At 38.0% G+C, this 27977-nt stretch overlaps 2 protein-coding genes across 8 annotated transcripts in view; one reads left to right on the top strand and one right to left on the bottom strand.

Moving 5' to 3' along the window:
* Positions 1 to 27977, top strand: part of FAM185A (family with sequence similarity 185 member A) — a 140347-nt gene that overhangs the window by 51940 nt on the left and 60430 nt on the right. For 3 of the 7 annotated variants that reach the window (XR_004299084.1, XR_004299085.1, XR_004299083.1), the window contains exons 7-8: positions 1979 to 2113; positions 19118 to 19178. Coding sequence is in view for 3 of the 7 variants with exons in the window: in XM_032402309.1 (XP_032258200.1) it covers positions 1979 to 2113; positions 16732 to 16844 (248 nt within the window). In the remaining 4 variants the exon portion in view is untranslated. Of the gene's footprint in view, positions 1 to 1978; positions 2114 to 14771; positions 14926 to 16731; positions 18129 to 19117; positions 19179 to 27977 lie in introns of those variants that run through there. The other 4 variants (XR_004299086.1, XM_032402309.1, XM_032402311.1 and 1 more) reach the window with 4 other exon arrangements.
* Positions 22648 to 27977, bottom strand: part of FBXL13 (F-box and leucine rich repeat protein 13) — a 237227-nt gene continuing 231897 nt past the window's right edge. Inside the window, exon 21 of the mRNA XM_032401864.1 lies at positions 22648 to 22834. Within this exon, the coding sequence (XP_032257755.1) occupies positions 22648 to 22834 (187 nt within the window). The remainder of the gene's footprint in view (positions 22835 to 27977) is intronic.

Here is a 27977-nt window from a genome sequence, read left to right on the forward strand (position 1 = left end):
TCGAGTCCCGCATCAGGCTCCCTGCTCAGCAGGGAGTCTGCTTCTCCCTCTGACCCTTCCCCGCTCTCATGTGCTCTCTCTCTCTCATTCTCTCTCTCAAATAAATAAAATCTTAAAAAAAAAAAAGAACAGAAAAAAAGTATTCATAAAATTACCACATTTGATGTATTTGGAGATAAAAAGTCCTACAGAAAAGTTTTAAAAATCTTTTTTTTTCTTCTTTTTAAAGTATGTTTGGTAGAGGGGCGCCTGGGTGGCTCAGTCGTTAAGTGTCTGCCTTCGGCTCAGATAATGATCCCAGGGTCCTGGGATTGAGCCCCGCATCAGGCTCCCTGCTTGGCGGGAAGCCTGCTTCTCCCTCTTCCACTCCCCTGCTTGTGTTCCCTCTCTCGCTGTCTCTGTCAAAGAAATCTTTAAAAAAAGAAAAAATAAATAAAGTATGTTTGGTAGAAAAACATGCATCTTCTATTCATTCTGAAATTTTCCAGGTTTTTTTTTCCCCCGGAATCCCTCATATCTGTTGTTATAGGGAATCTCCTGTCAGTAGTTTACATTTAAAACCTGAAAAGCAGTTTGTTTTATAAATAAAATAACCCAGTTGTAGTGATATGCTTCGTTCTCCCCCACCCTTTTTGAGGGGTAATTATGAGAGTTTATCAGTTTTACCCCAGACTTTCTAGCTCCAGGTAGGAAGGCGGAGAAGATAAGAAATTAGGGGAACTTGGGCTGATGTTAACCAAACTAAAAGACAAACAATGACCCATAAATACGTGCATTTTAAAAGGAATCTTTACAACATTCACAGTGAAAGTCCTCCTGACCACCTTTGTCCACAGAGGAAATCTGCTTAACGTTCTATGGCCGGGGCCTCTGACTTTATTTGATATATGAGAAACAAAGAAAGAAAAACTTCTGAAACAGGAGTGTGTTGGTGAGTTTGCACTGCAACCTACGTAGTTGTTTTGGAAAATTATATGTTAGCTAACAGAGTACTTTTTCTTATTTCCTCCTTTAGAAGCTTAAATTACTATAAGATTGTAGTGGAAATAAATGTCTTGTTTCAGGTACCCAAAAGACTGTAATCCATTGAAATTAGTTACTTGAAATTCAAATGTTCCCTTTTTTTTATTATTATTTCTCACAACCACCCCTCCCTCCCCAGCACACATGCACAAGGTACAACTAAAAGCCCAAGAGCTTAGGATTCTAGTTGTGTCATAGTGATCAGTGAAATCACAAGTCCTATAATGTGATGAGGGAGCAGTGTGTGAAATACCACAGTGGTTAAGAGCATGGGCTCTGTTGTCATTGAAGTGAAGCTAGATTCCAACACTAGTGCTAGTGGGAACTTGAGCAAGTTCTCATTTTAAAATTGGTATTATAATAATACCTCATAAAGTCGATATATAGATTAAAAGAGATAATCTAATTAAGCTGTCTTACTCTCAGTAGATGCTCAATTAATGGTAAATATTATCTACAAGCTACATGTGTAGTAAACTACTCACTTTTCTGATATTGGATAAGCTGACTAGGGCTATTGGCAAAAGAAGTTCATAATATTCTAATGACTCATGCCTTGACAGAAGTTACTGTGAATGCCTTGGAAGTAAGGAGAAGACACTGCCATTTATAAATATTTTTTTTTAAAGATTTTTTATTTATTCATTTGAGAGAGAGAGAGAAAGCAAAGTACAGTCGGGGGTTAGGGTTGGAGAGAGAGGGAGAAGCAGACTCCTGGCTGAGCAGGGAACCTGATGTGGGGCTCAATCCCAGGACCCCAGGATCATTACCTGAGCTAAAGGCAGATGCTTAACCGACTGAGCCACCCAGGTGCCCTGCACTGCTGGGTAAATAAAGTGTGCTAAGGAGTAAAGACAGTGTTCTAGGAGCAATCCTACCCTTTCAATCATCTTTCAAGTAGCCCCTGGTACTTTTGATTTCCTTGCATTAATAAACTTTTTAAAATTTATTATAGGCTCTATTCTTGTCAAGGTCACATCTTCTCTTCAAGCTCATTTACAGCTATCAGGGAAAGAGGTTGATGTGAACTCAGAAGTCCATGTTCAAGAAATGACTGAAGTTCACAAAGATGATGGTGTAATAATTACTGGTAAGGGTGCTGCATTTTGCTATGTAAGATAAATAGTCATCATCCATATGTAAGTAGAAATATGGTATACTTAACTGCAGTTTTACTCTTTTATTCCTCTCCATTATCACATTTTGGTGTTTGACACTCTTTTCTTCTAACTGCTTAGCACAATGCAGACATTTCGTTTGAAACACTCACCAAGATGGCATTGGGTAAAATCAATTTGAAAATTTTTCTATCTCTAGGAGATGTTTGCACACCCATGTTCACAACAGCATTCCTCACAGTAGCTAAAAGGTAAAAGCAACCCAGATGTCTATTGATGGATGACTGGATAAGTGAAATGTGGTATAGACATACAGTGGAATATTATTTAGCCTTAAAAAGGAAGGAAATCTTGTCACATGATGCAACATGGATGAACCTTGAGGACATCATGCTAAGTAAAATAAGCCAGTCACAAAAAGACAAATACTGTATGATTCCTCTTATATGTGATATCTAAAGTAGTCAGATTCATAGAAACAAAAGTAGGGGAAGGGGAAAATGGGGAGTTGATCAATGAGTATAGCGTTTCAGTTTTGCAAGATGAAAGAGTTCTGGAGATCTGTTGTACAACGATGTGAGTATACTTAACACTATTGAACTGTAAACTTAAAAATGATTGAGATGGTAAGTTTTATGCATTTTTTACCGTAATTAAAAATTTTTTAAGACCATGATTTTTTTTTTCTGGTACACCTGCTTTCTAACTCTTGGCCTTAAAAATCATCTAAATATATATAGTACAAGACTCAAAGTTAACTTTATATGATTGGAATAAACACAAATGTGGTTTGGTATTATGCACATTGTAAACTTGCTCTTTTAAAACAACAAATTCTCAGTCCCAGAAATGTGAATGGCTTTTGCACATTTTTTTCTGATTACCTCTGGCTGCACTGATGGTTGATACTATTTTTTAAAATATTTATTGTATACATATAGTAAATACATGTACACAGTACAAAAAAGGGGGGAATTAATGCTGGTGAAGTTTTCTTTCAAATCTTACCAGAATGGCATTGAAAAGGACATTGAAAAAGTGTGTGGTGGTGGTGGTGGTAACAGTGGAGTGTCTTCAGGAGATCAGTTTCAGTTTTAAATACAGGCATACCTCAGAGATCTTGTGTGTTCAGTTCTACACCACTGCATATTTTCAGTTTCCCAGTGCATATAAAAGCTATGTTTATACTATACTGTAGTAAGTTAAAGTGTCCATTAGCACTGTGTCTAAAAAAAAATGCAGATACCTTAATTAAAAATGCTTTATTGCTAAAAAAATTGCTAACCATCATCTGAGCTTTCAGTGAGTCATAATCTTTTTGCCTTGATGTTGGTGGCTGGTGACTGATAAGGGTAGTGGCTGCTGAAGGTTGAAGGTTGGGGTGGCTGCGGCAATTTCTTAAAATAGTAGTGAAGGGGCTCCTGGGTGGCTCAGTTGGTTAAGCAACTGCCTTCGGCTCAGGTCATGATCCTGGAGTCCCAGGATCGAGTTCCACATCGGGCTCCCTGCTCAGCAGGGAGTCTGCTTCTCCCTCCGACCTTCCCCCCTCTCATGTGCTCTCTCTCTCTCTCTCTCTCAAATAAATAAATAAAATCTTAAAAAAAAAAAAAAAAGTAGTGAATTTTGCAGCATTGGTTCTTTTACAAATGATTTCTCTGTAATGCATGATGCTGTTTGATAGTATTTTACACATAGTAGAACTTTCAGAATTAGAATTATTCCTCTCAGATTCTGCTGCTGCTTTATCAAGTAAGTTTATGTAATATTCTAAATTCTTTGTTGTCATTCCACCAGTCTTCACAGCATCTTCACCAGGAATGGATTCCATCTCGAGAAACCACTTTATTTATTTATCCATAAAAAGCAACTCTTCATCCATTAAAATTTTATCTTGAGATTGCAGCAATTCAGTCACAGCTTCAGACTCTACTTCTGCTTCTAGTTCTTTTCCTCTTTCCACCACATTTGCATTTACTTCCTCCACTGAAGTCTTGAACCCCTCAAAGTCATCCACGAATCAACTTCTTCCTGCTAATGTTGATATTTTAATTCTTTCCATGAATCATGAATGTTCTTAATGGCCGCTAGGATGATTAATCCTTTTCAGAAGGTTTTTAATTTACTTTGCCCAGATCCATCAGAGAAATCACTTTCTATGGCAGCTATAGCTTTATGAAATGTATTTCTTAAACAATAAAACTAGAAAGTTGAAATGACTCCTTGATCCATATGCTGCAGAATGGATGTTGTATTAGCAGGCATGAGAACATTAATCTCATTGTACATTTCCATCAAAGCTCTTGGGTGACCAATGCATTGTCAGTGAGCGGTCATATTTTGAAAGGAATCTTTTTTTTTGAACAATAGGTCTCAACAGTGGACTTAATATTTAGTAAACCATGTGGTAAACAGATGGGCTGTCATCCAAGTTTTGTTGTTTCATTGATTGAGCACAGACAGAGTAGGTTTAGCATAATTTTTAAGAGCCCTAGGATTTTCAGAATGGTAAATGAACATTGGCTTCAACTTAAAATCACCAGCTGCATTAGCCTCTACCAAGAGAGTCAGCCTGTCCTTTGAAGTTTTGAAGCCAAGCATTGACTTCTCCCTTCTAGCTATGAAATTCATAGGTGGCATCTTCCTTCAATATAAGGCTGTTTGTATACATTGAAAATCGGTTGTTTAGTGTAATCAGTTGTTTAGTGTAGCTACCTTCATTAATGATCTTAGCTAGATCTTCTGGATAATTTGCTGCAGCTTCTGCATTAGCCCCTTGTGCTTCACCCTGCACTCTTAGTTACAGAGACAGCTTCTTTCCTTAAACCTCATGAACCAGCCTCTGCTAGCTTCAAACCTTTTTCTTTCAGCTTTCTCACCTCCGCCTTCATAGAATTGAAGAGTTTTAGGGCCTTGCTCTGGATTAGGCTTTGGCTTAAGGGAATGTTGTGGCTGGTTTGATCTTCTATCCAGACCTTTAAAACTTTCTCCATGTCAGTAATAAGGCTGTTTCACTTTCTTATCATTCATGTGTTCACTGGAGTCATACTTTCAATTTTCCTTCAAGAAGTTTTCTTTTGCATTCACAACTTAGCTAACCATTTGGCACAAGACGCCTAGCTTTCATCCTGTCTTGACTTGGGACAAGGCTTCCTCACTAAACTTAATCATCTTTAGCTTTTGATTTAAAGTGAGAGATGTGTGGCTATTCCTTTCACTTACACACTTAGAGTCTATTGTAGGATTATTAACTGGCCTAATGTTGGCACAATATTGTTGTGTCTCAGGAAATAGGGAGGCCTAAGAGGAGAGAGAGATGGGGGACTGGCCAGTCCATGGGGCAGTCAGAACACACACATTTATCAGTTAAGTTTGCAATCTTGTATGGGTGCCATTTGTGGTCCTTCAAAACCGTCACATTAGTAACGTCAGAGACCACTGATCACAGATCACCATAACGTGTAATAATAATGAAAAAGTTTAAAATATTGTGAGAATTACCAAAATATGACACATAGACACAAAGTGAGCAAATGCTATTGGAAAGAAGGTACCAATAGACTTGCTTCGTGCAGGGTTGCCACAGACCTTCAATTTGTGAAAAATGCAATGTCTACAAAGCACAATAAAGCAAAGTGCAATAAAGCAAGGTATGCCTTTATTCATTTTCTATGTCATAAAAGTTTAAAAAGTAATTTGTTGAAAATCATAGAATCTTAACAAAAAGCATAACAGGTAATAAAAATAAGACCTGTACACCCACCCTCATCTAACTCAGTGCCCAATGGGCAGACTCTTAGTGACATAGTGAAAAAAAATTTATTTTATTTTTTTAAATTTTATTTATTATTTTATTTATTTATTTATTTTTAAAGATTTTCATTTATTTGACAGAGAGAGACACAGCGAGAGGGGGAACACAAGCAGGGGGAGTGGGAGAGGGAGAAGCAGGCTTCCCACTAAGCAGGGAGCCCGATGTGGGGCTCGATCCCAGGACCCTGGGATCATGACCCGAGCTGAAGGCAGATGCTTAACGACTGAGCCACCCAGGCGCCCCGACATAGTGAAAATTTGATGAAAATTAACTGTATTAAATATAGTAAGAATCAACTTCTTGTGATCTCTTCTCTTGATTTTAATAAGGAGAAAATAGAGTTACCTTTTTTAGTCCCAGTAATCTAAAGCAATAATATAAATTTGTTTAATAATGTTTTGAATGATAGCTTAATCAAATTATTTTACATATATTAAGAATTTTTGAATTAGAAGTTAAAGTTACTTTGTCATTTTTTAATGTTACTCACAGAATCATGTGCCTTCCTGTAAATTTAGATTTAGTTTTAATTCAGTTTTAAAACCCTATTTTCACCACTTCAGCCATTAAAAAAAAAGACCTCATTAAATCATTTAAGAACACTTACTAGTCTGTCACTGGATAAAATCAGTATCTGCAGACCTGATCTCTTTTCTCTTGCCCATTCTTATTCCACTAAACCAGTACCACCTCAAGCATAATATAATTAAAAACAAACATCAGGGCGCCTGGGTGGCTCAGTCGTTAAGCGTCTGCCTTCAGCTCAGGTCATGATCCCAGAGTCCTGGGATCGAGTCCCTCATCGGGCTCCCTGCTTAGCGGGAAGCCTGCTTCTCCCTCTTCTACCCCTCCTGCTTGTGTTCCTGCTCTTGCTGTCTCTCTCTCTCTGTCAAATAAATAAATAAAATCCTTAAAAAAATAAAATAAAAACAAACATCATCTTTCCTTTGCCTAGCTCCTCCTCCTGTCTTCTGTATTTTCCTTTATTTGGTCAGTCAGGCACTCAACAAACTTTTATTGATTATTGAGCCAGACACTGCTAGAAACTAGGAACGAAAGGTCTCTCTGTCATCTGAGAAGCTTACATCCTAGTAAGGCAAGAGAAATCAGTGAACATAATAAAGTGGAATAAATGTATTAAAAGTTTGTATATGGGATAATGAAAGCATGTATGTGACACATCTAAATTAGACTAGCATTGTGAGTTTGAAGAAGTGAGAGAAGTGCAGTATAGCTAGACTACAGAGAGTAGGGGAAAGTGGCATAAAGGAAGGCTGGAGACTTTGGGAGGGGTCAGATCATACAGGGCTGATTTGAATTTTATACTAAGTGCATTGCAAAGGCACCAAAAGGTTTTCATCAGGGTTTACACAACCAAATCTATGCATTACAAATATCACTGAATGTTGAGTGGAGAAAGATTGGAAAGGACAATGGTGAGTGAAGAAAAAGCTAATTAGCATGTTACTGCAGTAATTCACAAGAAAGAGATCAGTGGCCTGGACTCCGCAGTAATCTATCTTAAACTCAACAGACACATAAGCCTTCAACAAATTTTGGTTGAAGAAATAGATAAATGGATGCTATGAGGAAGATAAATGCTTACTTCATTTGTTATTATGAGGCTCCTCAGAGTATTTGTTTTTGTGTGTTATATGTTATTATGTCTTATACTCTAGTCCCTCCCTCCTTCCTAAACCAGGAAGGCCCAAGTTGCAGAATGAAGTTTATTTCCTGCCCACAGCATAAGAATCTAGGTACTGATCAGCAGAACTTTTTTTGTAGAGTACCACATGACATACTATTAGCCCCAGATGTATCTATAGATTGTCTCTCATACTAGGTTAAATCCATTAGAGTAATTGTGCAGAGGAAACTCAGATAAAAACAGAGCAGTTTTTCTCTTTGGAGAGAGCTGTATGAGCAAGTGACTGAGTTTATAGAAACTTTCATATTTCATTTTAATTCTAAAACTGTTTGGTGCCCAGATCAAACGGATGGGATAATTTAAGAGGCCTAGAAAATCAGGGCAGATTGCTTTTTCTGTGGAGATTTCCAACATGAAACCCAGTTGTGGAAATAATGAGCAGCTTTATTTGTGAGTTGTTATTATAGGCAGCTGAGCTCAGCTCATCTGGGCCTTCCTTACAGAGCCTATGAGGCACAGAAACAGAAATACCCTCACTGCTAAGAAGTCTGGATTGTATCTGTACTGCATGATTTCTGCAAAAAACCATGCCAGTAAAAATTAGTCCCTAGGGCTCAGGCTTCCCACAGGGTTTGATGTGCCAGCCTTGTAATTTTATTTGATTTCCTGCTTCATGGTTTCCTTCGCTGTTGTTGTCACTAATAACTGTATATAGTACAATTCTTAGAGTGATTTACAAGTAGTATATGCTATTCTGAGGTCAAAAGAAAGCCCAGGACTCTCAGGCTGAAACATTTATGTACTTTAAAAGCTGTGCACAGCGTGTATTCTTTGGAGAGCATTTTTTAATCTTTATAAGATCCTTGATTCCAAGTTTCGTGCTCTACCCATTTATGGCAAATTTAATGAGTGATGAGTGGCTTAGGTAACGTATTTCTTGGAAGAAATTGACTTCTCTATTAGGTTTTAGTCTTGATTCATCAACTTAGATATGAAACCTCACTGTGGTATATCAAGACATTATGTGAGCCCAAAACTGCAGGCAGTACAAAATCCTTTTGTCTTAAAGCCCCCAGTTTAAATGTTTAGAGCGTATTAGAGATAAAGCTTGTTGCCAGCCAAATGATGTTTGTCCTTGTCTGCTTAGTAGAGAATGTGATACTACTAGGTTCTCTTTATTTTAGTCAAACTGGAAATGTAAAGCATATAAAAAATTAATTTATTTGGGATTAGACCACCAAGTCAAAAGAGAGTTCTCAGCTTGTTTTTAGGCCAGAGAGTTATACATTTAATGGTATTGTGATTTATAATGGAAAACTGGTGCATGGGTTGGAAAAGAGATTCAAATGGGACTAAGCCCACAGAATGCCACTTTTAAGATCTAGTGACAGTGTTTTCCCTCCAAATGGGTAAAAAACCTAATTTTTGATATGACTCATAGAAATAATTCTTTTTTTAGAGCACACTGAAGTTTGAGTTTTCTCCAAGCTTATAGCACATGGATTTGTTGGTTTTGTAAATGTGCTTTAAGATGACATGGAAAAAATTCAGTAAGAGAATGAAGAATACTATAGGTTTATGGCTGTCTGCTTAAAAATACTTTGACAGGGAGCTAATGTGGAAAAACTGCTTTCAGATTGTGCTTTTAATGTGTTTTTGTTTCCCCATCATTTTTTAAAGTATAAGATACTGGGAATGTCATAGAAATTAGACATCAACTTCATTTGTTAATGTTTACCAAAAAAGACCAGGTTTTGGGGCGCCTGCGTGGCTCAGTTGGTTAAGCGACTGCCTTCGGCTCAGGTCATGATCCTAGAGTCCCTGGATCGAGTCCCTGGATCGAGTCCCGCATCGGGCTCCCTGCTCAGCAGGGAGTCTGCTTCTCCCTCTGACCCTCCCCCCTCTCATGTGCTCTCTCTCTCATTCTCTGTCTCTCAAATAAATAAATAAAATCTTTAAAAAAAAAAAAAAAAAAGACCAGGTTTTGTTTCTTTTCATCTGCAAACATTACCTGTAAGGCTAAATAGTAAATATGTTAGATTTTGCAGGCTACATTTTGTTTCTGTTGCATATTCTTTTTTGGTTTTGTTTTTTTTATAACCCTTTAAAAATGTAAAAGTCATTCTTAACTCTTAGGCCATAAAAGCAGGCCTCAGGCCAGATTTGGCCTGCGGGCTATAATTTGCTGACCCCCTGGACTAGAGATCAAAGTGCAGGCCCTAATCTTAGAGCATATGAATTCTGTTTGTAATGGCTGGGGATTTTGTTTGTTTTTGTTTTTGTATTTATTTTGGTCATTTAAGAAATACTGAACCACAGCCAAATCTTACCCTGAATGACCTCTTCCCAGTAATGAGGAAAAAATGATTTGTGCCCATAAAAGTGTGATTATGTAAGATTTAAGAAACAGTGCAGCCATAGAAGATATATACAGTGGCAAATAAAAACACAAAAATGTTCAACATCACTAGCCATTAGTGAAGTGTAAATTAAAACCAGAATGAGATACTACCTATTAGAATGGATAAAATAAAAAATACTGATAATACCAAATGCTGGCAAGGATATGGAGAGATTGGATCTCTCCTACATTGCTTTTAGGAATGTAAAATGATACAGCCACTCTAAACTTCAGTCTGGCAGTTTGTTAAAAAATTAAACATAAAACTACTATATGACCCAGCAGTTATACTCCTGGGCATTTATCTTGGAGAAATGAAACTCTAAGTTCACATAAAAACCTATACACAACTATTTATAGCTTTATTTGTAATTCCCAAAGCTGGAAATGATGAAAATACCCTTCTATCAGTAAATGGTTACACAGACTATAGTATGTCTATATAATGGAATACTATTCAGCAATAAAAAGGAATGATCTGGGTGTGCCTGGGTGGCTCAGTCAGTTAAGCGTCTGCCTTTGGCTCAGGTCATGATCACAGGGTCCTGGGATGGAGCCCCATGTCGAGCCCTCTGCTCTGTGGGGAGCCTGCTTCTCCCTCTCCCTCTGCCTGGCACTCCCCCTGCTTGTGCTTTCTCTCTCTGTGTCAAATAAATAAATAAGATCTTAAAAAAAAAAAAAAAAGGAATGATCTATTGATATATACAACTTGGATGGAACTAAAGGGCAGCATGCTGAGTGAAAAAAAGCCCGTCTCAAAATGATATACACTGTATGATTCCATTTATATAACATTTTTGGAGTGACAGTATTATTAGAAATTGAGAATAGACAAGTGGTTGCCAAAGGTTAGGGAAGGAGAGGGAGGATGAGACTCTAAAGAGACGTCACAAAGGACTTGCTTTGTGGTGATAGAACAGTTCTATATCTTGATTATAATGATGTTATAAATGTGATAAAATGTCATGACAGTATACACAAAAAAGTGAGTGTATGCAAAAAATGATGAAATCTGAGTAAGGTCTGTAGTCTAATTAATTGTACTTTGCCAACCAATTACCTGGTTTTGATAATGCACTATGATTATGTGACCATTGAGGGAACTGGGTTCATGGGTACACAGGACCTCTGTGTACTATTTTTGCAACTTATTATGAGTCTTTATTATTTCAAAATAAGTTAGCATAATAGAGGGAATGAGAGGGGGAAAATAAAGGGGAGAGGGAGAAAGAGAAGAAAGAAACAATGGAGGCTTCCAGTCAAGAAGTGGAATAAAACGGACTGATAAACCCTTTTATCTAAAACAACAACAACAAAATTTTGTAAACAGAAAAAATACATGAATAAACAGCTTCTAAGACATTATACATCAGACAGTGAGAGAAAGTGATCACTGAGAGATGGTAAATAAACAAAATGAGCCCCTACTTACTGCCTGGAGAGAGTCTCCAGGCTGTAGTACACAGGGAGAGGGAACCATTGTGGAACCCAGCAGACTCCTGGAGTTGAGGAGACCATGATGAGGGTCCAGACAGACCAAGACAGTGAGAGTTTATAGGACAAAGTACCAGAGGGAAAAGAACCTTGTGTTCACACCAGTGCAAGAACAATGCCTGTGCCACCTGCCAGACTGGAAAAAACTGTAACTTATGGGGCATTGGGTGAACACTTAGTTGTTGGAAACAATTATCCCTAGACTGAACATTCCTCTAGAACTGCCTAACAAATCACAAAAGCAAAGAGATAAAAGGCGTAAGCTGTTTCCAAGTAACTTAACTGCCTCCCTGAACCAAGCTCAAGATTTCCAAGTAACTTAACTGCATCCCTGAACCAGATCCTGGGATTGAACCCCACGCAGGGCCCTCTGCTCTGCGGGGAGACTGCTTCTCCCTCTCCCTCTGCCTGCTGCTCAAGATTTACAAAATTATCTAGCACCCAAAAAAATAAAATTTACAATGTCTGGCATCCAAAGATTATCAGACATGCAAAAAGGCAAGAAAATATAACCCATAATAAAGGGAATATCAGGTGAAACCCACCCAGAACAGATGCAGATGTCCAAATGAGCAGAGAAAGAAAATAAAAGAGTTATTATAACTGTATTCCACCTGTTAGAATATAGAATAAAGTTAACTAAGACGAAGACATGAAAGTTCTAAAAAATACCAAAATTGGATTTCTAGAAATGGAAACTACAATGTCTGAGATGAAAAATACAGTGGATGGGATTAAACAAAAGATTTGAGGAACAGTCTTTCTGAGAATATTTCTTGGGCAAAACGGGTTGACTGCTTGTTCAAAACCTAGAGTACTGTTGATTTGGTTATTATTCCAGGTAATTGAGAGAAAATATAAATGATGGGAACCATTAAAACTAGCTCAAAAATATTTTCTTATCGGTAATAACTTGTTAAGATGCCTGGGGTTGCATTTTTTTGTCAAGGGCAGACTAAACAGTTATTGGATGTTGACAACATTAAAATATTTGGTTATAGAATTGTGTGTGGTTAGAGGTTTTATTTGTGAAATATATGCATTACAAATAACAAAATTTCAGAGTGATTATTTTCATGTTTCATAAGTGTATGATTTACTTGTCTAGCCAGTTGGTAAACTTTTTGAGGATATTGGCGTGTCTTTGTGCATCTTTTGAATGTAAAGATATAAACTACTTTAGCATAGTGCTTCCCATAGTGGGTGGTCAGTAGTGTTTATAATGTAAAAGAGGGAATCCTCCAACTATGAATCATTGAAGTTAAATCTGCTGCTAATTAGGCAGCACCAGAATTATCTTTCCTTTTTTTTTTTTTTAAGGGTATGAGATTTTTTTTTTTTTTTAAGATTTTATTTATTTATTTAACAGAGAGAGACACAGCGAGAGAGGGAACACAAGCAGGGGGAGTGGGAGAGAGAGAAGCAGGCTTCCCGCCGAGCAGGGCCCTGGGATCATGACCTGAGCCGAAGGCAGATGCTTAACGCAGACGCTTAATGACTGAGCCACCCAGGCACCCCAGAATTATCTTTCTGAACCAAATGTTAAAGTCTGTTATAAGGGTTGGGAGAGGGAGGTGGAGGCTCAGAACAAGGGGAGGGAAGGGAAGGGAGAAGCTCACCTTAGCCAAGAAGCTTTTTAAGCCTATTTTTAAACCAGAGAATTAAATTCTGCAGATTACTACTTAGAGCCTTATCTTAGTCCACAACTAGTGCTGATTAGATCAGGTATATTTGGGGTTAAATGATGATTAATGCTTCTCAACTAGGTATTTGGGGGAAAATAAATAAAAGAACCTGGTGATTCATATATTTGGTTAGATTTGTACAGGGCAGATTTAGAGAGCAAACACTGGAGTTTAAAAACATGTTCTGAGGGGCACCTGGATGGCACAGTCGATTAAGCATCCAACTCTTGGTTTCAGCTCAGTTTGTGACCTCAGATCCTGAGATCAAACCCCACATCAGGCTCTGCGCTCAGCACAGAGTCTGCTTCAGATTCTCTCCCTCTTCCTCTGCCTGTCCCACTTGTTCTCTTTCTCTCTCAAATAAATATAAATAAATAAATAAATAAATAAATAAATAAATATTTTTAAAAACCACCCAAAACCATGTCCTGAAAAGAAACTTTTCCTCCTACTTAATGGAAGCCAAACTACATAGGGGTAGGGTAGTCATTTCCCATTTGGCCAATAAAACATTGATTATCATTGGCAAAGGGAATTAAATAAGGAACATGTTTTCTGCAACTGCAAGTTCCAATATGTGTTGCAAGATTTTTGTAGGAAGGAATTTATAAATTTTACACATTAGAGTCTCTACAGATTCAGGCCAACCAAAGTGTGAAGAGCTTTCAGTAAATTACTTATAGGCAAGATAGGGAAAGCTATTTTCAAGTAACCTAAGTGGAATTGTATAAACTGCCTTGCTTTTTGAGTATTGTCTCTAGGCTAAAATTGCTGTGTGTTCATTTTGTTAGTAGCATTAAGTGCAGTATGAGGGCCAAGGGCGGGCTGCCCCAAGATGGACCACTTTGGGATAAAGATTATTTCAAGTTAAAAGTAATCAAAACCCAGCAGATGCAGGAAAAGCTGTCTGCCTCCCCCTCAGTTGCCTAAATTTACATTGGAAAGGAGAGCCTGTGCCACCCAGAGAGCTAGTAACAGAGACTCCCCTTTACCTAAGAAACTTATCTGCATGATAGGGCAATTTTTGTTTTTCAGAACATCTCCTTTCACTTTCTTGCTAATGGTCTTCTCCCCTTTGTAGCCTCAGGCCCTACCCCTCTTCTTAGCTTATATAAACTTCATGTTGCCTCATTGTCTTTGGGATTTCATGTCTGTGTGGATTCCTCATATGTACACCTATTAAATTTTCTCCTGTAAATCTGTCTCATGTCAGTTTGATTCTAAGTCCAGCTAGAAGAACCCTGGGCAGGGGAAGGTCTTCCTTCCCTACGGTAGCCTCTGCTGCTGCAAAAGGAAATGAGTAGATTGGCTTCTCTTTCCGTAAGCAAGAAAAGCATGACTGGGGAGGCGATGAATTAAATATATTAAGGAAAAAATCTTAAATAGTTGGGAAGACCTTACTGTTGTTGATGCTTTGCTATTGATGCCAAATAGTGTGAAAAAATAATAAAGTTAGAGCAACCAATGTTCAGGATTTCCGGTTCTTTCCTCTACATTTATTTGAATTACTTAGTATTTTGAATTACTTAGTAACTTGTTAGTATTTGGTACTAACAAAGGAAAAAACTAGAAAAAAAATTCTGTGTTATAGAAAAACTGTTGGGTGCAGGTACCTCGAAATTGTGACCTACCAAATGCAGCACAGGCCAAAAAGAAGAACATTTAAATTGACAGAACTGAACCCCTTAATAATGAAGAGTTGGAGGAAAAAAAGAAGCTCCCATGAAATAACAAAATTCAACCAGGTAAATTTGAAGATCTAATTGGCTTTATTAAACGATTCATGAATTGGGCGACACCTCACCTAGCAAGTAGAGAGGCTCACCAAGGAGTTGTACAAAATGGAAGGTTTTTCTAGAGGCGGAAAGGAGCAAGAAAGTTATTAGCAAAAGAAAAGGATTGTTCCAGGCTAGGCCCTTTCTAGGGGGGAAAAAAACAAAGGGGTCTTATCATTCAAATGACCTCATCTTCCTCTGGGATGGAGAGGGCCCTTGTGGCAAACCCATTGGCAGTGACTGAAAAATTCCTGAATGACCATCCAAGACTACATTTTTGGGGAGTTTGAAACTGCAGTTAGATTTTATATTAAGCACCTGTTTGGAACTCGGTCTAAGTGACACCATTTGGGCCTGGGGTGGTTTTTTGGGTTTTGGGGGTTTGGGTTTTTTTTTTTTTAATTTTTCTAACACAGGGATTTACCAATAGGAATGATATTTTAACCAGTTTACTGAGAAGTAGAGTAATGATGGAATTGAAATATAGCAAGAGAGGTAGAAGGAAAAACTCCAGAGGAAGTCATCGGATACTTGAAAGATGCAATGAACTTTAAAACATAGACAAGATTATGGCTCAGATGAAAGGGGCGAGGCAAGAACTCACAGAAGAATTTGTATCAAAGAGGCACTTGACACGAAGATTGGATGGTACAAAGCACCTTTTCATCAGCTAGGAACATCACATGGTACTAACAAAGGAAAAAACTATACTAAAGAAAAGAATTGTTTCCTGATTTGCGTGCTTGGATTCAGCAAAGAAAATGTATATAAGGAAGTGAGACAGTGTATTCACAAGTCTCTGCAGTTCGGATTTGACTGATCTCTTAAATCCAGAATGGCAATGGAACTTTAGAGGAGGTGTAACACCTTAATTATCTTGATCGAAAGAAAAAAACCTAGAACTAGATGAGAGATGGGAAATAAACCAGTTGAGCTCTATGCCTGCTACAGCAAATTACCTGGAGGGAGTTTCCAGGCTGCAGGGCAGGAAGGGGTAACACAGAGCCCAACAGACTCCTGACAGGGAAGAGACTAAGCATCTGGGGAGACCAGGACTGCTAGATTTCACAAGAGAGAATTCCGGAGGGGAGGGAGCTGCACAGGGTGCCCGTGAGCATTCAGCAAAGTACTGATCATCATGTGTGTCAGGAAACTACCTGATACCTGCTACAGTGTGAATGAATCTCAAAATGATTATGCTGAGTGAAACACCTAGATTTAAAAAAAATTAAAATATATATTGTTTGATTCAATTCATTAAAATTGTAGAAAATGCAACTAATCTGTAGTGACACAAAGCAGATCAGTAATTGGGGTGTTGGGGGGACTGTCTGGAGGTGACAGGCAGGGAAAGGGCAGGAGGAAGAGATGACAAAGGTGTATTGAGGCAACTTGTAGAAGTGATGGATATATTCATTATTTTGATTGAAGAGATGGTTTCACAGAGTTTTACGTGTCAAAACTTACTGTATTGCATATGTTAAGCACTTGTAGTTTGTCAGTTGTACTTAAATAAACCTCTTTAAAACCTGCATACAAAAACACAAAAAAAAAACCAGCAAAAAAAGAGTAGCTTCCCTTTCAGTTGTTCTGAGAAAATGAAAGGAGGGAATAAGCCCAGGTAACCTCTTTGCAACTCTCCCAACTCAGACTATCTTTTCTAAGATTTTTGCTGTTCCAAAGTATTTTTCAGTTTCAGAGATGTGTTGTTAGGATCTATGTAGTCAAATATTGCTCTTGTCAATGAAGGTATAACTATGCAATTTTATGTTTCAGGGCTCATGAATCAAGCAAGCAAACATGAAAAATGGATTAAGGCTGATGCCCCAGAAGGCACTGTAAAATTTAGAAGTCAAAGCTGGTTTCAGTCCCTGAAACTGCAGGACTAAGAATGGTTTGAGTTGTATTTATAATTTTTAACAACGATTAGCAGATCTTTGACTACAAAAATGCAAATACCACAGTTCATATAAATGTTGAAAACAACAAATTGGAATGAATACTGGTGAATTGTCTTGTGGGGGCCTTTTGAAAATTTGTACTTAGCTATTCATTTTCTATTGCCCTGTAATGAAATTACCACAAACTTGCTGACTTAAAATCACACTTATTTTTAGCTCACAGTTCTGTAGGTCAGGAGATCTGCATGGCTATGTTCTCTGCTCAGGGTGGACAAGGCCTGACTCGGCATTAACCAGGCTGTGTTCTCATCTAGATGCTCTGGGGGGGAAAATCTACTTTCAAGCTTGTTCATATTGTTGGCAAAATCCAGCTGCCTGTGATTACTACTGAGGTCTCTGTTTTCTTGCTGTCCGTCAGCGATCACTCTAAGCTTCTACAGGCCACTCACATTCCTTCTCGTTTGGCCCTCTCCATCTTTAAGCCAGCAAGGTTGCATTTGATGCTTCTATATCTGATCTCTTCTGCAACCAGCTGGAGAAACTGCTTTTAAAGGGCTCACTTGATGTGATCAGGCCTGCCCAGAATAATCTTTGTTTTGCCATATAATGTAACATAATCATGGGAGTGCTATCTCATCATATTTATAATTTCCATTTACACTCAAGAGGAGGAGATTATACAAAGGCATAAGTAATGGGGTGGCAGTTATCTTAGAATTTCTTGCACCATAGCTCTCTCATAACACATTTGCTACTTAGAACTTCTTATGACATCAGTGAAAATTTAAGCTGTGAATAAAACACATCTAAAATGTGATGCATTTGCTACTGATTCTTAATTTTTTTTTTGTATAATTTAAGATATAATGCATTGGGAAGAGGAGAGACATTCAGTGATTTTATAGCCTGCTGTATGAAGATTGATTTTCACTTTTACAGTAGTGTACTGTATAAAGTTATTTCCTGAATTCTCTTTCAAAGCTTACTTGTCTACTTCTGGGGCACTTAACTTATACAAGACTGAATAGACCTATCTTTTGGATTATGTTTTTTATGATTAGGATAAATCAGTTCTTAATGCTTTCTAATAAGTCTTCTCAAATACTATGATTTATAATAACCCTTTTGTTACTATTTTATTTATTTAGAGTTCTACCTTTAACTTCATATTTACGAAACAAAAAGTAAACTTCGTGGAATATCTCAAAGTCTTCTTGGGCACCTGGGTGGCTCAGTCGTTAAGTATCTGCCTTCAGCTCAGGTCATGGTCCCAGGGTCCTGGGATCAAGCCCCACATTGGGCTCCCTGCTCCGCGGGAAGCCTGCTTCTCCCTCTCCCACTCCCCCTGCTTGTGTTCCCTCTCTCGCTGTATCTCTCTCTGTCAAATAAATAAATTTTTAAAAATCTTCAAAAAAAAAAGTCTCCTTTTGTTCAATCTTCATGAAATCAAAATTTATAGAAGTTGGGGAAATATTCATGTTAGTATGTTTGATGTGTTTATACTGTATGTGTGCTGAATTATTAAATAGAGGAAACTGTGAGGCAATGAGGCAATTTTTATAATCTTTTTCACCCTCATACAATTATATAAATATTTTCATGACTAAAAATAAAGTTTATGAAATTAGTCAACAACAGCCAGAAAGGTCATGAGCATAACAGCTGTAAACTGTATTTAAAATTTTTAAAAGAACTGTACATATTTGAATCACATAGTCAAGTCCAAACAGAAAGGACAAGCTGCCATATTTTGCTGTCTTGAACACTCACCCATATATAGCAAATGCTTAAGAGCTGAAGACCTAAGTAATATTTTGGATATTTTGAGTACTTTGCACTGAGAACTTGAAGATTTCACCACCTGTTCATTCTGCTTCTTGGTAGCCTTTTATAGCCCACTTTTTCTAACATCTACTCCTTTTCTTCCATTTGTGTAGTTATAAAATTTGTCTTTCCATAAGGAACAAATGTGTCTCCTGTTTTTGTTTAAAAGAGGATCTTACTCAGAGAGTTTTGGAGCAAGCTTTGGCAGTTAAATACCAAACACCCTGCTTGATTTCTAGAGAACATAACAGGGTGTCTTTCTCCTTACCCTTCATCTTCCCCATGCAGGTTTTATTCCTTTAGAAAGCAGTTGCCTCTTTTATAGGTCTCTCCAGTTGTGTGCTTGAAACACTTAGGGATCAGAAGTCAATTTTTCTGCAGCTGCCAGAAATCTCTGGATTTAGTTAAAAATTACCCTCTTAAATCTCTTGGCTCAGGTCTGAAAACTTCCTACTCAGCTGATTCCCCTGCTGTCCACTTCTAGGAACCATTCTACAGGTAAGTAATATTACCTTATTTCAAAAACTCTCAAAATCAACCTTAAAAGGGGGAGAATTATTAAAAGCATTTAGCTAATACAGAGTACCTTATAATAATACCTTATGCAGCCCATTTTAAACTTTTCAAAATAACTCATATTCTTTACCTTAAGTTTTATCTTTACTTCAGATTTGTGGGATACAAAGAGACAGTGATTAACTTCACTTAAGAGATAAGGAACCGGGCGCCTGGGTGGCTCAGTTGGTTAAGCGACTGCCTTCGGCTCAGGTCATGATCCTGGAGTCCCGGGATCGAGTCCCGCATCGGGCTCCCTGCTCGGCAGGGAGTCTGCTTCTCCCTCAGACCCTCCCCCCTCTCATGTGCTCTCTTTCTCATTCTCTCTCTCTCAAATAAATAAATAAAATCTTTAAAAAAAAAGAGATAAGGAACCAACAGCATTTTTCACAGAATAAACAATACTAAAATTATTTTTTCATAGAACAAACAATCCTAAAATTTGTCTGGAACCTCAATAGACCCCGAATAGCCAAAGCAGTCTTGAAAAAGAAAAACAAAACTGGAGGTATCAGAATTCCAGGTTTCAAATTATTTTACAAAGCTGTAGTAATCAAAACAGTATGGTACTGGCACAAAAATAAACAGATTAATGGAACAGGATAGAAAGACCAGAAATAAACCCACAATTATGTGGTCAATATTCAACAAAGGAGGCAAAAGTATGTAATGGGAAAAAGTCTCTTCAATAAATGGTGTTGAGAAAACTGGACCACTTTCCTACGCCATACACAAAAATAAATTCAGAATGGATTAAGGACCTAAATGTGAGACCTGAAACCATGAAAATCCTAGAAGGGAGCACAGGCAGTAATTTCTCTGATGCCAGCTGTAACAACATCTTTTTAGATCTGTCTCCTGAGGCAAAGGAAACAAAAGCAAAAATATTGGAATACATCAAAATAAAAAGTTTCTGCACAGCAAAGGAAACAACCAATAAAACTAAATGGCAACCTACTGAATGGGAGAAGATATTTGCAAATGACTTACCCAATAAAGGGTTAGTATCCAAAATATATAGAGAACTTCTACAGTTCAACACCAAAAAAAAATCCAATTTAAAATGGGCAGAAGACATGAACAGACACTTCTTCAAACAAGACATCCAGATGGCCAACAGACACATGAAAAGACGCTCAACGTCAATCATTATCAGGGAAATGCAAATCAAAACCACAATGGGATATCACCTCATACCTGTTGGAATGGCTAAAATAAGAAACAACAAGCAGTGGTGAGGATATAGAGAAAAAGGAACTCTCTTGCACTGTCAGTGGGAATGCAAACTGGTGCAGGCACTGTGGAAGACAGTGCAAAGATTCCTCAAAAAATTAAAAGTAGGGACACCTGGGTGGCTCAGTCAGTTAAGCGTCTGCCTTCGGCTCAGGTCATTTTCCCAGGGTCCTGATTGAGTCCCATGTTGGGCTCCTGGCTCAGTGGGGAGCCTGCTTCTCCCTCTGCCTGTGCTCTCTTTCTCTGACAAAATCTTAAAAAAAAAATTTAAATAGAGCTACCATATGGTCCAGCAATTGCAGTAGTAGGTATTTACCCAAAGAATATGAAAACACCAATTCTAAGGGATGTATACACCCCTATGTTAAGTGCAGCATTATTTACAATAGCTAGATTATGGAAGCAACCCAAATGTCCATCGATGGATGGATAAAGAAGATGTGGTATATCTATACAATGGAATATTATTCAGCCATTAAAAAGAATGAAATCTTAACATTTGCAACCACATGGTTGTAGCTAGAGAATTTTTTTTTAAAGGGTGCAGTGTTTGTTTTTTAAGATTTTATTTGAGAGAGAGCATGAACAGGGGTAGGGGCAGAGGGAGAGGGAAAAGCAGACATCCTGCTGAGCAGGGAGCCACACAGGGCTCCATCCCAGGACCCCGGGATCATGACCTGAGCCAAAGGCAGACACTTAACCAACTGAGCCACCCAGGCGCCCCTGGACCTAGAGAGTATTATACTAAGTGAAATAAGTCAGAGAAAGACAAATACCATATAATTTCATTCATATGTGGAATTTAAGAAACAGAAAAAAGACAAATGTAAAAACAGACTCTTAACTATACAGAACAAACTGATGGTTACCAGAGGGCAGGTGTGTGGGGTGATGGGTGAAATAGATGAAGGGAATTAAGAGTACACTTGCCATGATGAGCACTTAGTAATATATGGAATTATTGAATCACTATATTGTATACATAAAACTAAGATAACACTGTATGTTAACTACACAGGAATTAAAACTTAAAAAAAAAAAAAGATAAAGGGGGCGCCTGGGTGGCTCAGTCGGTTAAGCATCTGCCTTCAGCTCAGGTCATGATCTCAGGGTCCTGGGATAGAGTCCTGCATCGGGCTTTCTGCTCTGTGGAGAGCCTGTTTCTCCCTCTCCCCCTGCTCCTCTCTCTCTCTCTCTGTCAAATAAATAAAATCTTTAAAAAAAAAAAAAAAAGATAATGAAGGAAATAGGTTAAAAGACTGATCCAATATTACCAACACAGCTTGTTCGTGGCAGTCAGAACAGAGTTGGGCTTTTTCCTGGACTCTATCAACAGGAGTATCACATAATATCAAATAATGATAATACCAGCATGTGATCATTTGAATTCTGTAGTATTATCTTTTCCCAGAGTGGTAAAAATCCACAGATGAAAGCTCTTTAAAAATAATAAGTACACGACAACCCAGACCTCTTAGCATGAAATAGGGACAGCATCTTTTTTGACATAGCATAGTTTTTAAAATTACTCCATAGCTCCAATGTGATTAAAAAGAGACCTTTCTGAAACATTGCAGGGACAGCCTATCAATTCATAGGTAGTTCATGTTTCATTTAATTTATCCCTGACTGTGAAGTCAAATGTGGAGTTGAGTCCAGGGTTAAGTGGCATTTAGTTCTTATTGTTAAATATCTGGAAATAACAAGAAAGCCTTGTTTCCTTTAAAAAATGTGTGTCTATACTTTTTATATTGTCAGATTCTTAAAATCATTGCCCTGGCTCAAACTCTTATGCTGACTCATATGACCATCTCTGCTTTCTTTTGTAAAGAAAAGCTTCTAAATTCCTTGTTAAGAACATCACATCTCTCAGGGTGGTTTTATATAACTATAACCTTAGATTTGATAATCTCATCAGAACTATTTGTTTGATTAAGGTAAATTTAAGTGGAAAAATTACATAGTAGCAATACTTGATTTGGCTTTTTTTAAAAAAAAATATCATGATTAAACCAATTAGAAGAACTAATAATGTATTTAGAAATATTTGTAGTTGGAATAAAAATCAGGAGATGATTTGCTGCTTGTTTACACTGTTGAGATCCAGCTGGTAAAAATACTTGCATCAGATGAAGTTACCAAGTTCTAGATTTTTTGTTCTTCCTGTTGAGGCTGAAGGTCATACTACTTCTTCACTACTGTGTGTTGACTCTGTCACTATGACTTCTTCATCTCCTTTAAGTGGTGTTATCTCATGTTGTCTTTTAAGGGGCTTGCCTTCATAATCATAGCCAAACCAAAGTGGAGGGTCATTAGGGTTATATTCCTGCTGCTGAACAACAGATGACATTCTCTTCGCTGCCTCCCTGCAATAACAGTGATTCGCATTAGCCAGAGCAGAAGTAATTACTAGTGCAGAATATTCAAACTAGAGCAAATTTGGAGTAAAAGAACTGTCACAAGTCAATGAATTTCACAGCTCTCTTGCAATCCTGAGAGGGAGGGTAAGGATAATTATGCAAATATTCAGGGTCCCAAAGCTTAAGTACCTCAGTAGCTCTCTGGTACAGCCAGTTCAGAGATTAACAGACTCTGAATGGGTAAGGAAACTACACATGGCAATGGAGTGGGACCACTGAGGGCACTCTGTAGTGCCCTTGAATGAGCTTTCTGCCTGGTATTTCCAGTTTCTTTGATGAGGGAGTACCCTAACCAGCCAACCTGTGAAGTCCCACCATGCAGGAGCTCTTATCCCAGAGTCCACAGATCCCTATTGGATAGATGGATGAACTTCAGGGAGGTCCATGAATTCCCTGAAAATTCATGCAGTTTTGTATCTAATACACATTTTTCTGAGGAGAGGGTTTGTGACTTTCATCAAACTCTCAAAGGTGTCAGTGACCAAAATGATTAAAAATACTATTGTCTTTCTTAGGAAGAAGTAAGGAAGAAAGCAAAAAAAGCATCTAAAAGTCATTCTGGACCCCATTTTTAAAAAGGGGGCAGGGGGTCTCCACCCCCAAGCAATTCTTAGCAGCTGATGTCCTACAATTCAACTCAATTCCAGAGACAGCATGAAAGATTCCATAGGTTAAAGGCTCAGTCTCACTAGACTGCCCTCCACTTTAGATACCAATTACATCCAGGTTGTCACTCAGGCTTCTGACTGACCAGCTATAGAGCAGAAGTTCCAACAATTCCTTGCCCCCCCCCCCCCCAACCCTTCTTGGGTTCAATTAATTTGCTAGAACTCAGAGAAACATTTTGCTTACTGGATCACTGGTGTATTATAAAAGGGTATAACTCAGGAATAGCCAGATGGAAGAGATATATAGGACAGGGTGTGGGGAAAGGGTATGGAGCTTCCACGCCCTCTCTAGGTGCACCACTCCCCAAATCTACGCACATTAACCAACCCGGAAGCTGTCCAAACCCTGTCCCGTTAGGATTTTATGAAGGCTTCATGATGTAGACATGTTTCATGAAATCATTGGCCATTGGCGATTGATTTAATCTCCCCTCCCAGGAAATCAGACCAAATATTATGACAAAAGATGCTCTCATTGCTCTTACTGCCCAGGAAATTCCAAGAGGGTTGGTAGCTGTGAGCTAAGAACTATGAAGGAAGACCAAACATATATTGGTCATCTAAATGACCAAAATATATTTCTCATAAAATCACAATATCACAGCATCAGAAAAAAACAGTATATCTAACTTGAAAATGCCTTTTCAAGGGTAGAACAATGCCATTTTTCTAGGAAGTTGGTTTGAATGTTGAGATCCGTACTCAAAAAAATGAGTAATTGACAACTTCTGTAGGATCAGAAATGAGTAATGATGTTTGCCCATGAAGGGGCTACTTTGCCCACTATTACCATATATTACATTGAGTTATTGATTGCAAAGTTCTGAAAATAGTCACTGATAAAGAAGCTGGTATTACCACATGGTTTGCGTTAAATTTGTGCTTGATGGCTATATCAGTTCAGGCAGCACAATGAAATTGGAAAAGGCTGAGATGCACCAGTTGTGTAAAATGCTATTTCATTTGAACCAAATTTTAGATGTATTAAAATAATTATAACCAAACTCAACAGGGAGACAACCATAGCATTGCTAATTCCATCTCTTACCACATTGCTTTTGGCATATATAATTGCACTCACATAAAACAAAACAAAACAAAACAAAAAAACCACACAAGTTTAAAGAAAAATATGAGTAAAAGCAAATATACAAATTTCTAGTTCTGAGCCACCAATCCTATGGACTAAAACTTGGCAAACAAGTGTCTTCTCTTTAGAGAAGTACTTATTCTCAAATTTGAAAATGATGTTTATTGTCAAAGATGAAGTTTGGCATTCTGTTAATGTTTTAATTTTTTTAAAGTGTGGTCCTACATTTGAAACTTCTTATATGACCTTTGTATGTCCTCTAAGTAGGACATCATTATGCAGTAATAATAGTGTTATATCTTTAGCTTTCCCCCATTTTCTTCTGAAGATTATTCTCCCTTTCCAATTCTGTGGAGTTGAGATTGCCATGTCTTTGAGGGTGTTTTCCATGAGATTGTTTTCCCTTGAGTACTTACTGTAACATAATACCAAATGCTGAGGGAATCCAAAGCATAAAATACTGGCACCATCAGTTTCAAATATAAAACACTACCCTAGGCAACGGAGCTTCATTGTTACTTACCCTTCACCCCATGTCTGCCTATTTAAACTCGATCCATCTTTCAAAACTTCAAACCAATCCAGCCTCCTGTAAAGACCTAAACCCAGTCCCTTTCTCCTCTGAACTCTATAGGAAGTTGATCATGGAGTTAATTAGTTTCCAATACATAGCTTCATGGCATTAATTGTTTATAATTTTAAACTTTATTATTTTCCTTTTGTTTAAGAAGGTAGTAAGTTATTTAAGGGTGTATTCCATTTCTTTGTATCTTCAGTGACAACCAAAACAAGACATTTTCAGCAGTTTACACCAACAAGGGAAGCCCTTTTTGCTCTCTTCTGAAGGTTTGAGGCATTCGTAGGTTCCTATTCCCAGCCCCCTCTTGCCCTCTGCCTCCCAAACAGCAGAGCTTTGGACGTGCATACTGTAGTTCACAGTTGTTGATCATGATTCAGTGTCACTGATGATAGGACGAGTACAATTATAGGCAACAATGGTCTTAACCTTTAGGAAAAGGATGAATTTGGGGAGTAAAAGGTTTGTAAGTAATTGACCAAAGTATATGTAACTTTGGCCTCAGAAGAGCAACAGTTTTTGAGTGGTCTGGTAGGAGGATAAGTGCTCTTAATGCTGATTTGGTAACATTTAAATAATAGGTCATACAGTTCCTCAGTCAGCTACAAGCCAGGGTAAATTAGATGATAACAGGGCAAATAATGGGAGTTTGAGAAAAAAACAAGAAAGTTGGGGATACTGAATCCTCAATATAGACAAAAATAGGAAATGAATAGGGAAGAGTACTCGTTAAATGCAATGCGATGAGACAGAATCAAAATAAGTTTGAGCACTACCCATGGGGGAAGTACCCAATGGTATATGCTGTTAACTTTAAGCAGAACAAAGAGCAATTTTGTTTAAGATAAAAAAATAAGTTTATTTGGGAATAACAGAGGAATTACAATTCAGGACCAGCAAACTATGGTAAACCATAGGCAAGTCCAAAAAGAAGAAGGGAAGGTCAGCTTTTATTATGTTTTCGGAGGAAATTGGGGAGGGTTCTTTTCAACAAAGTTTATTGGAGAAGAACAAGAGTTTGAGGTTGTGACAGTTTCTCATTGACTGCAAGGGGTAGTCAGTGCATTGTTGCTGGGGCAGGAATGGATCTTCCTTCCTTTTCGGAAAAGCAGGAGATAAAATTCCTGTGAAAAATGTCCTCCCTTGTTGAAATACAGTTGACCCTTGAACAACATAAGGGTTAGGGGAGCTGACCCCTTATTTCTTGGCTCCTTGCCACCCTTACCTTAGCTCTTAGTGGTAAGCACTGCTCTTTGTTCTACCCATAATCAGCTTCATTGAAACTAAACATCCGAGGGTCCCCTGACCATTGGAGGTAATGCTTACAGACCAGAGAGGAGCAAAGGATCAGGTCTCAGACCCTTCTTCCCTTCCCTTCCTCCCCCAGTCTCAAAAGCCAGGAGGTTAAGGCTTTCTGTAGTCTATAGAGTGTTTCTAAGGCATATCTTAAAGCATGTAGGCTTTCACAGCAAGGGTAGTGGGGGAAAAAACTGAAAAATGTGAATCTGGACTGGGGCAAATCTGGGATTATTAGAATTTGAATGTCAGTGTAGACTATTCCCTAATCAATTTCCTCTCCACCTTTTAGAAAATCCTTAGCCCATGAACTAGCTGTCCTCACCACCTTACTCGGATCTTTGGCATCCATCCTCTTAGGACTGACTCCTAAGACTCAGGACCTGACCAAGAGAACAGACCAGCGGGGTCACTGCCAGCAAATATCTCTGAGTTCTTTTTCACACATCCTGTTTTGCTGGGTGTTTGCACACATGCACTTTTGAACAGTATCCAGAAACTTGAAAATGTAGAAACTGAATGTTCCTGCCAAAAAGAACACACACTCTCTCTCTTTCTTTTAAAGTAGTTTGGTGTCCTGGTATGGTCAATATATGGGAGCTAGGAAATACTGAAAAGAAAATGTATGGTTAGGAATTACTATGTGTTCTAAATTTCTTAGAGTACATATGGAAGGAATCCTTTGACTCCCTTCCACTCTGGCTTGACCTAAGTGACTCTAAGGTCCTTGGACCTTGTAGGAGATGTTTTGGGAACCGAACCAGTGTGCTGCAGTGGTTAGTCATCATTACTCCTTTAACTTGGTGAGACAGGTTTCTCTGGATCAATAAAAAACATGATTTTCAAAATGATATGTCACAAACAGTTGTGAAGTATCACATTAAATGTTTAATTATAATGAGGTACTGAATTTTGTGATTTTGGGGTTTTATAAATTAAAGGAGATTCAAGGTTATTCCTATAATAACATTACTTGCCCTCACACACACTTCCTCCTAGTTTCTTGAGTAGGCAAAAAAGGGTGGGGGGTGTTGAAGCCAACACAAAGACTGCTGGTAATCACCAGCTTCTCAGATTTATGCATCAACAAGTAAACTAGGCACAACAGAACTCATGTGCCCCCTTATTGATCAAGTCCTTTGAGTGTTAGAGCTTTCAAAAAGCTTGAAAATCACTAATCTAAAGGCAAAAGAGCAACATAGTAATGATTAAGACACAGGTACAAAGTATGACTCTGCCTTTTATTTGTTTGACCTTGGGACTTATTTAAGCTGCTTAAACCAGTTTCCTTATTCATTTTTATGGTAATGGGGGTAATTATGAGGATTAGATGAGATAGTAAACATAAAATAGGATTAACACAATACATAGCAAATAATAATTGTTAATATTATTTGTTCATACTAATAACATTCAGTAGCTCCAGATCACAAAGGTTTTCCCCAAAGATTTTTCCAT

The sequence above is a fragment of the Phoca vitulina genome, unplaced genomic scaffold (genome assembly GCF_004348235.1).
Source record: "Phoca vitulina isolate PV1807 unplaced genomic scaffold, GSC_HSeal_1.0 scaffold4, whole genome shotgun sequence".
NCBI lineage: Eukaryota > Metazoa > Chordata > Mammalia > Carnivora > Phocidae > Phoca > Phoca vitulina.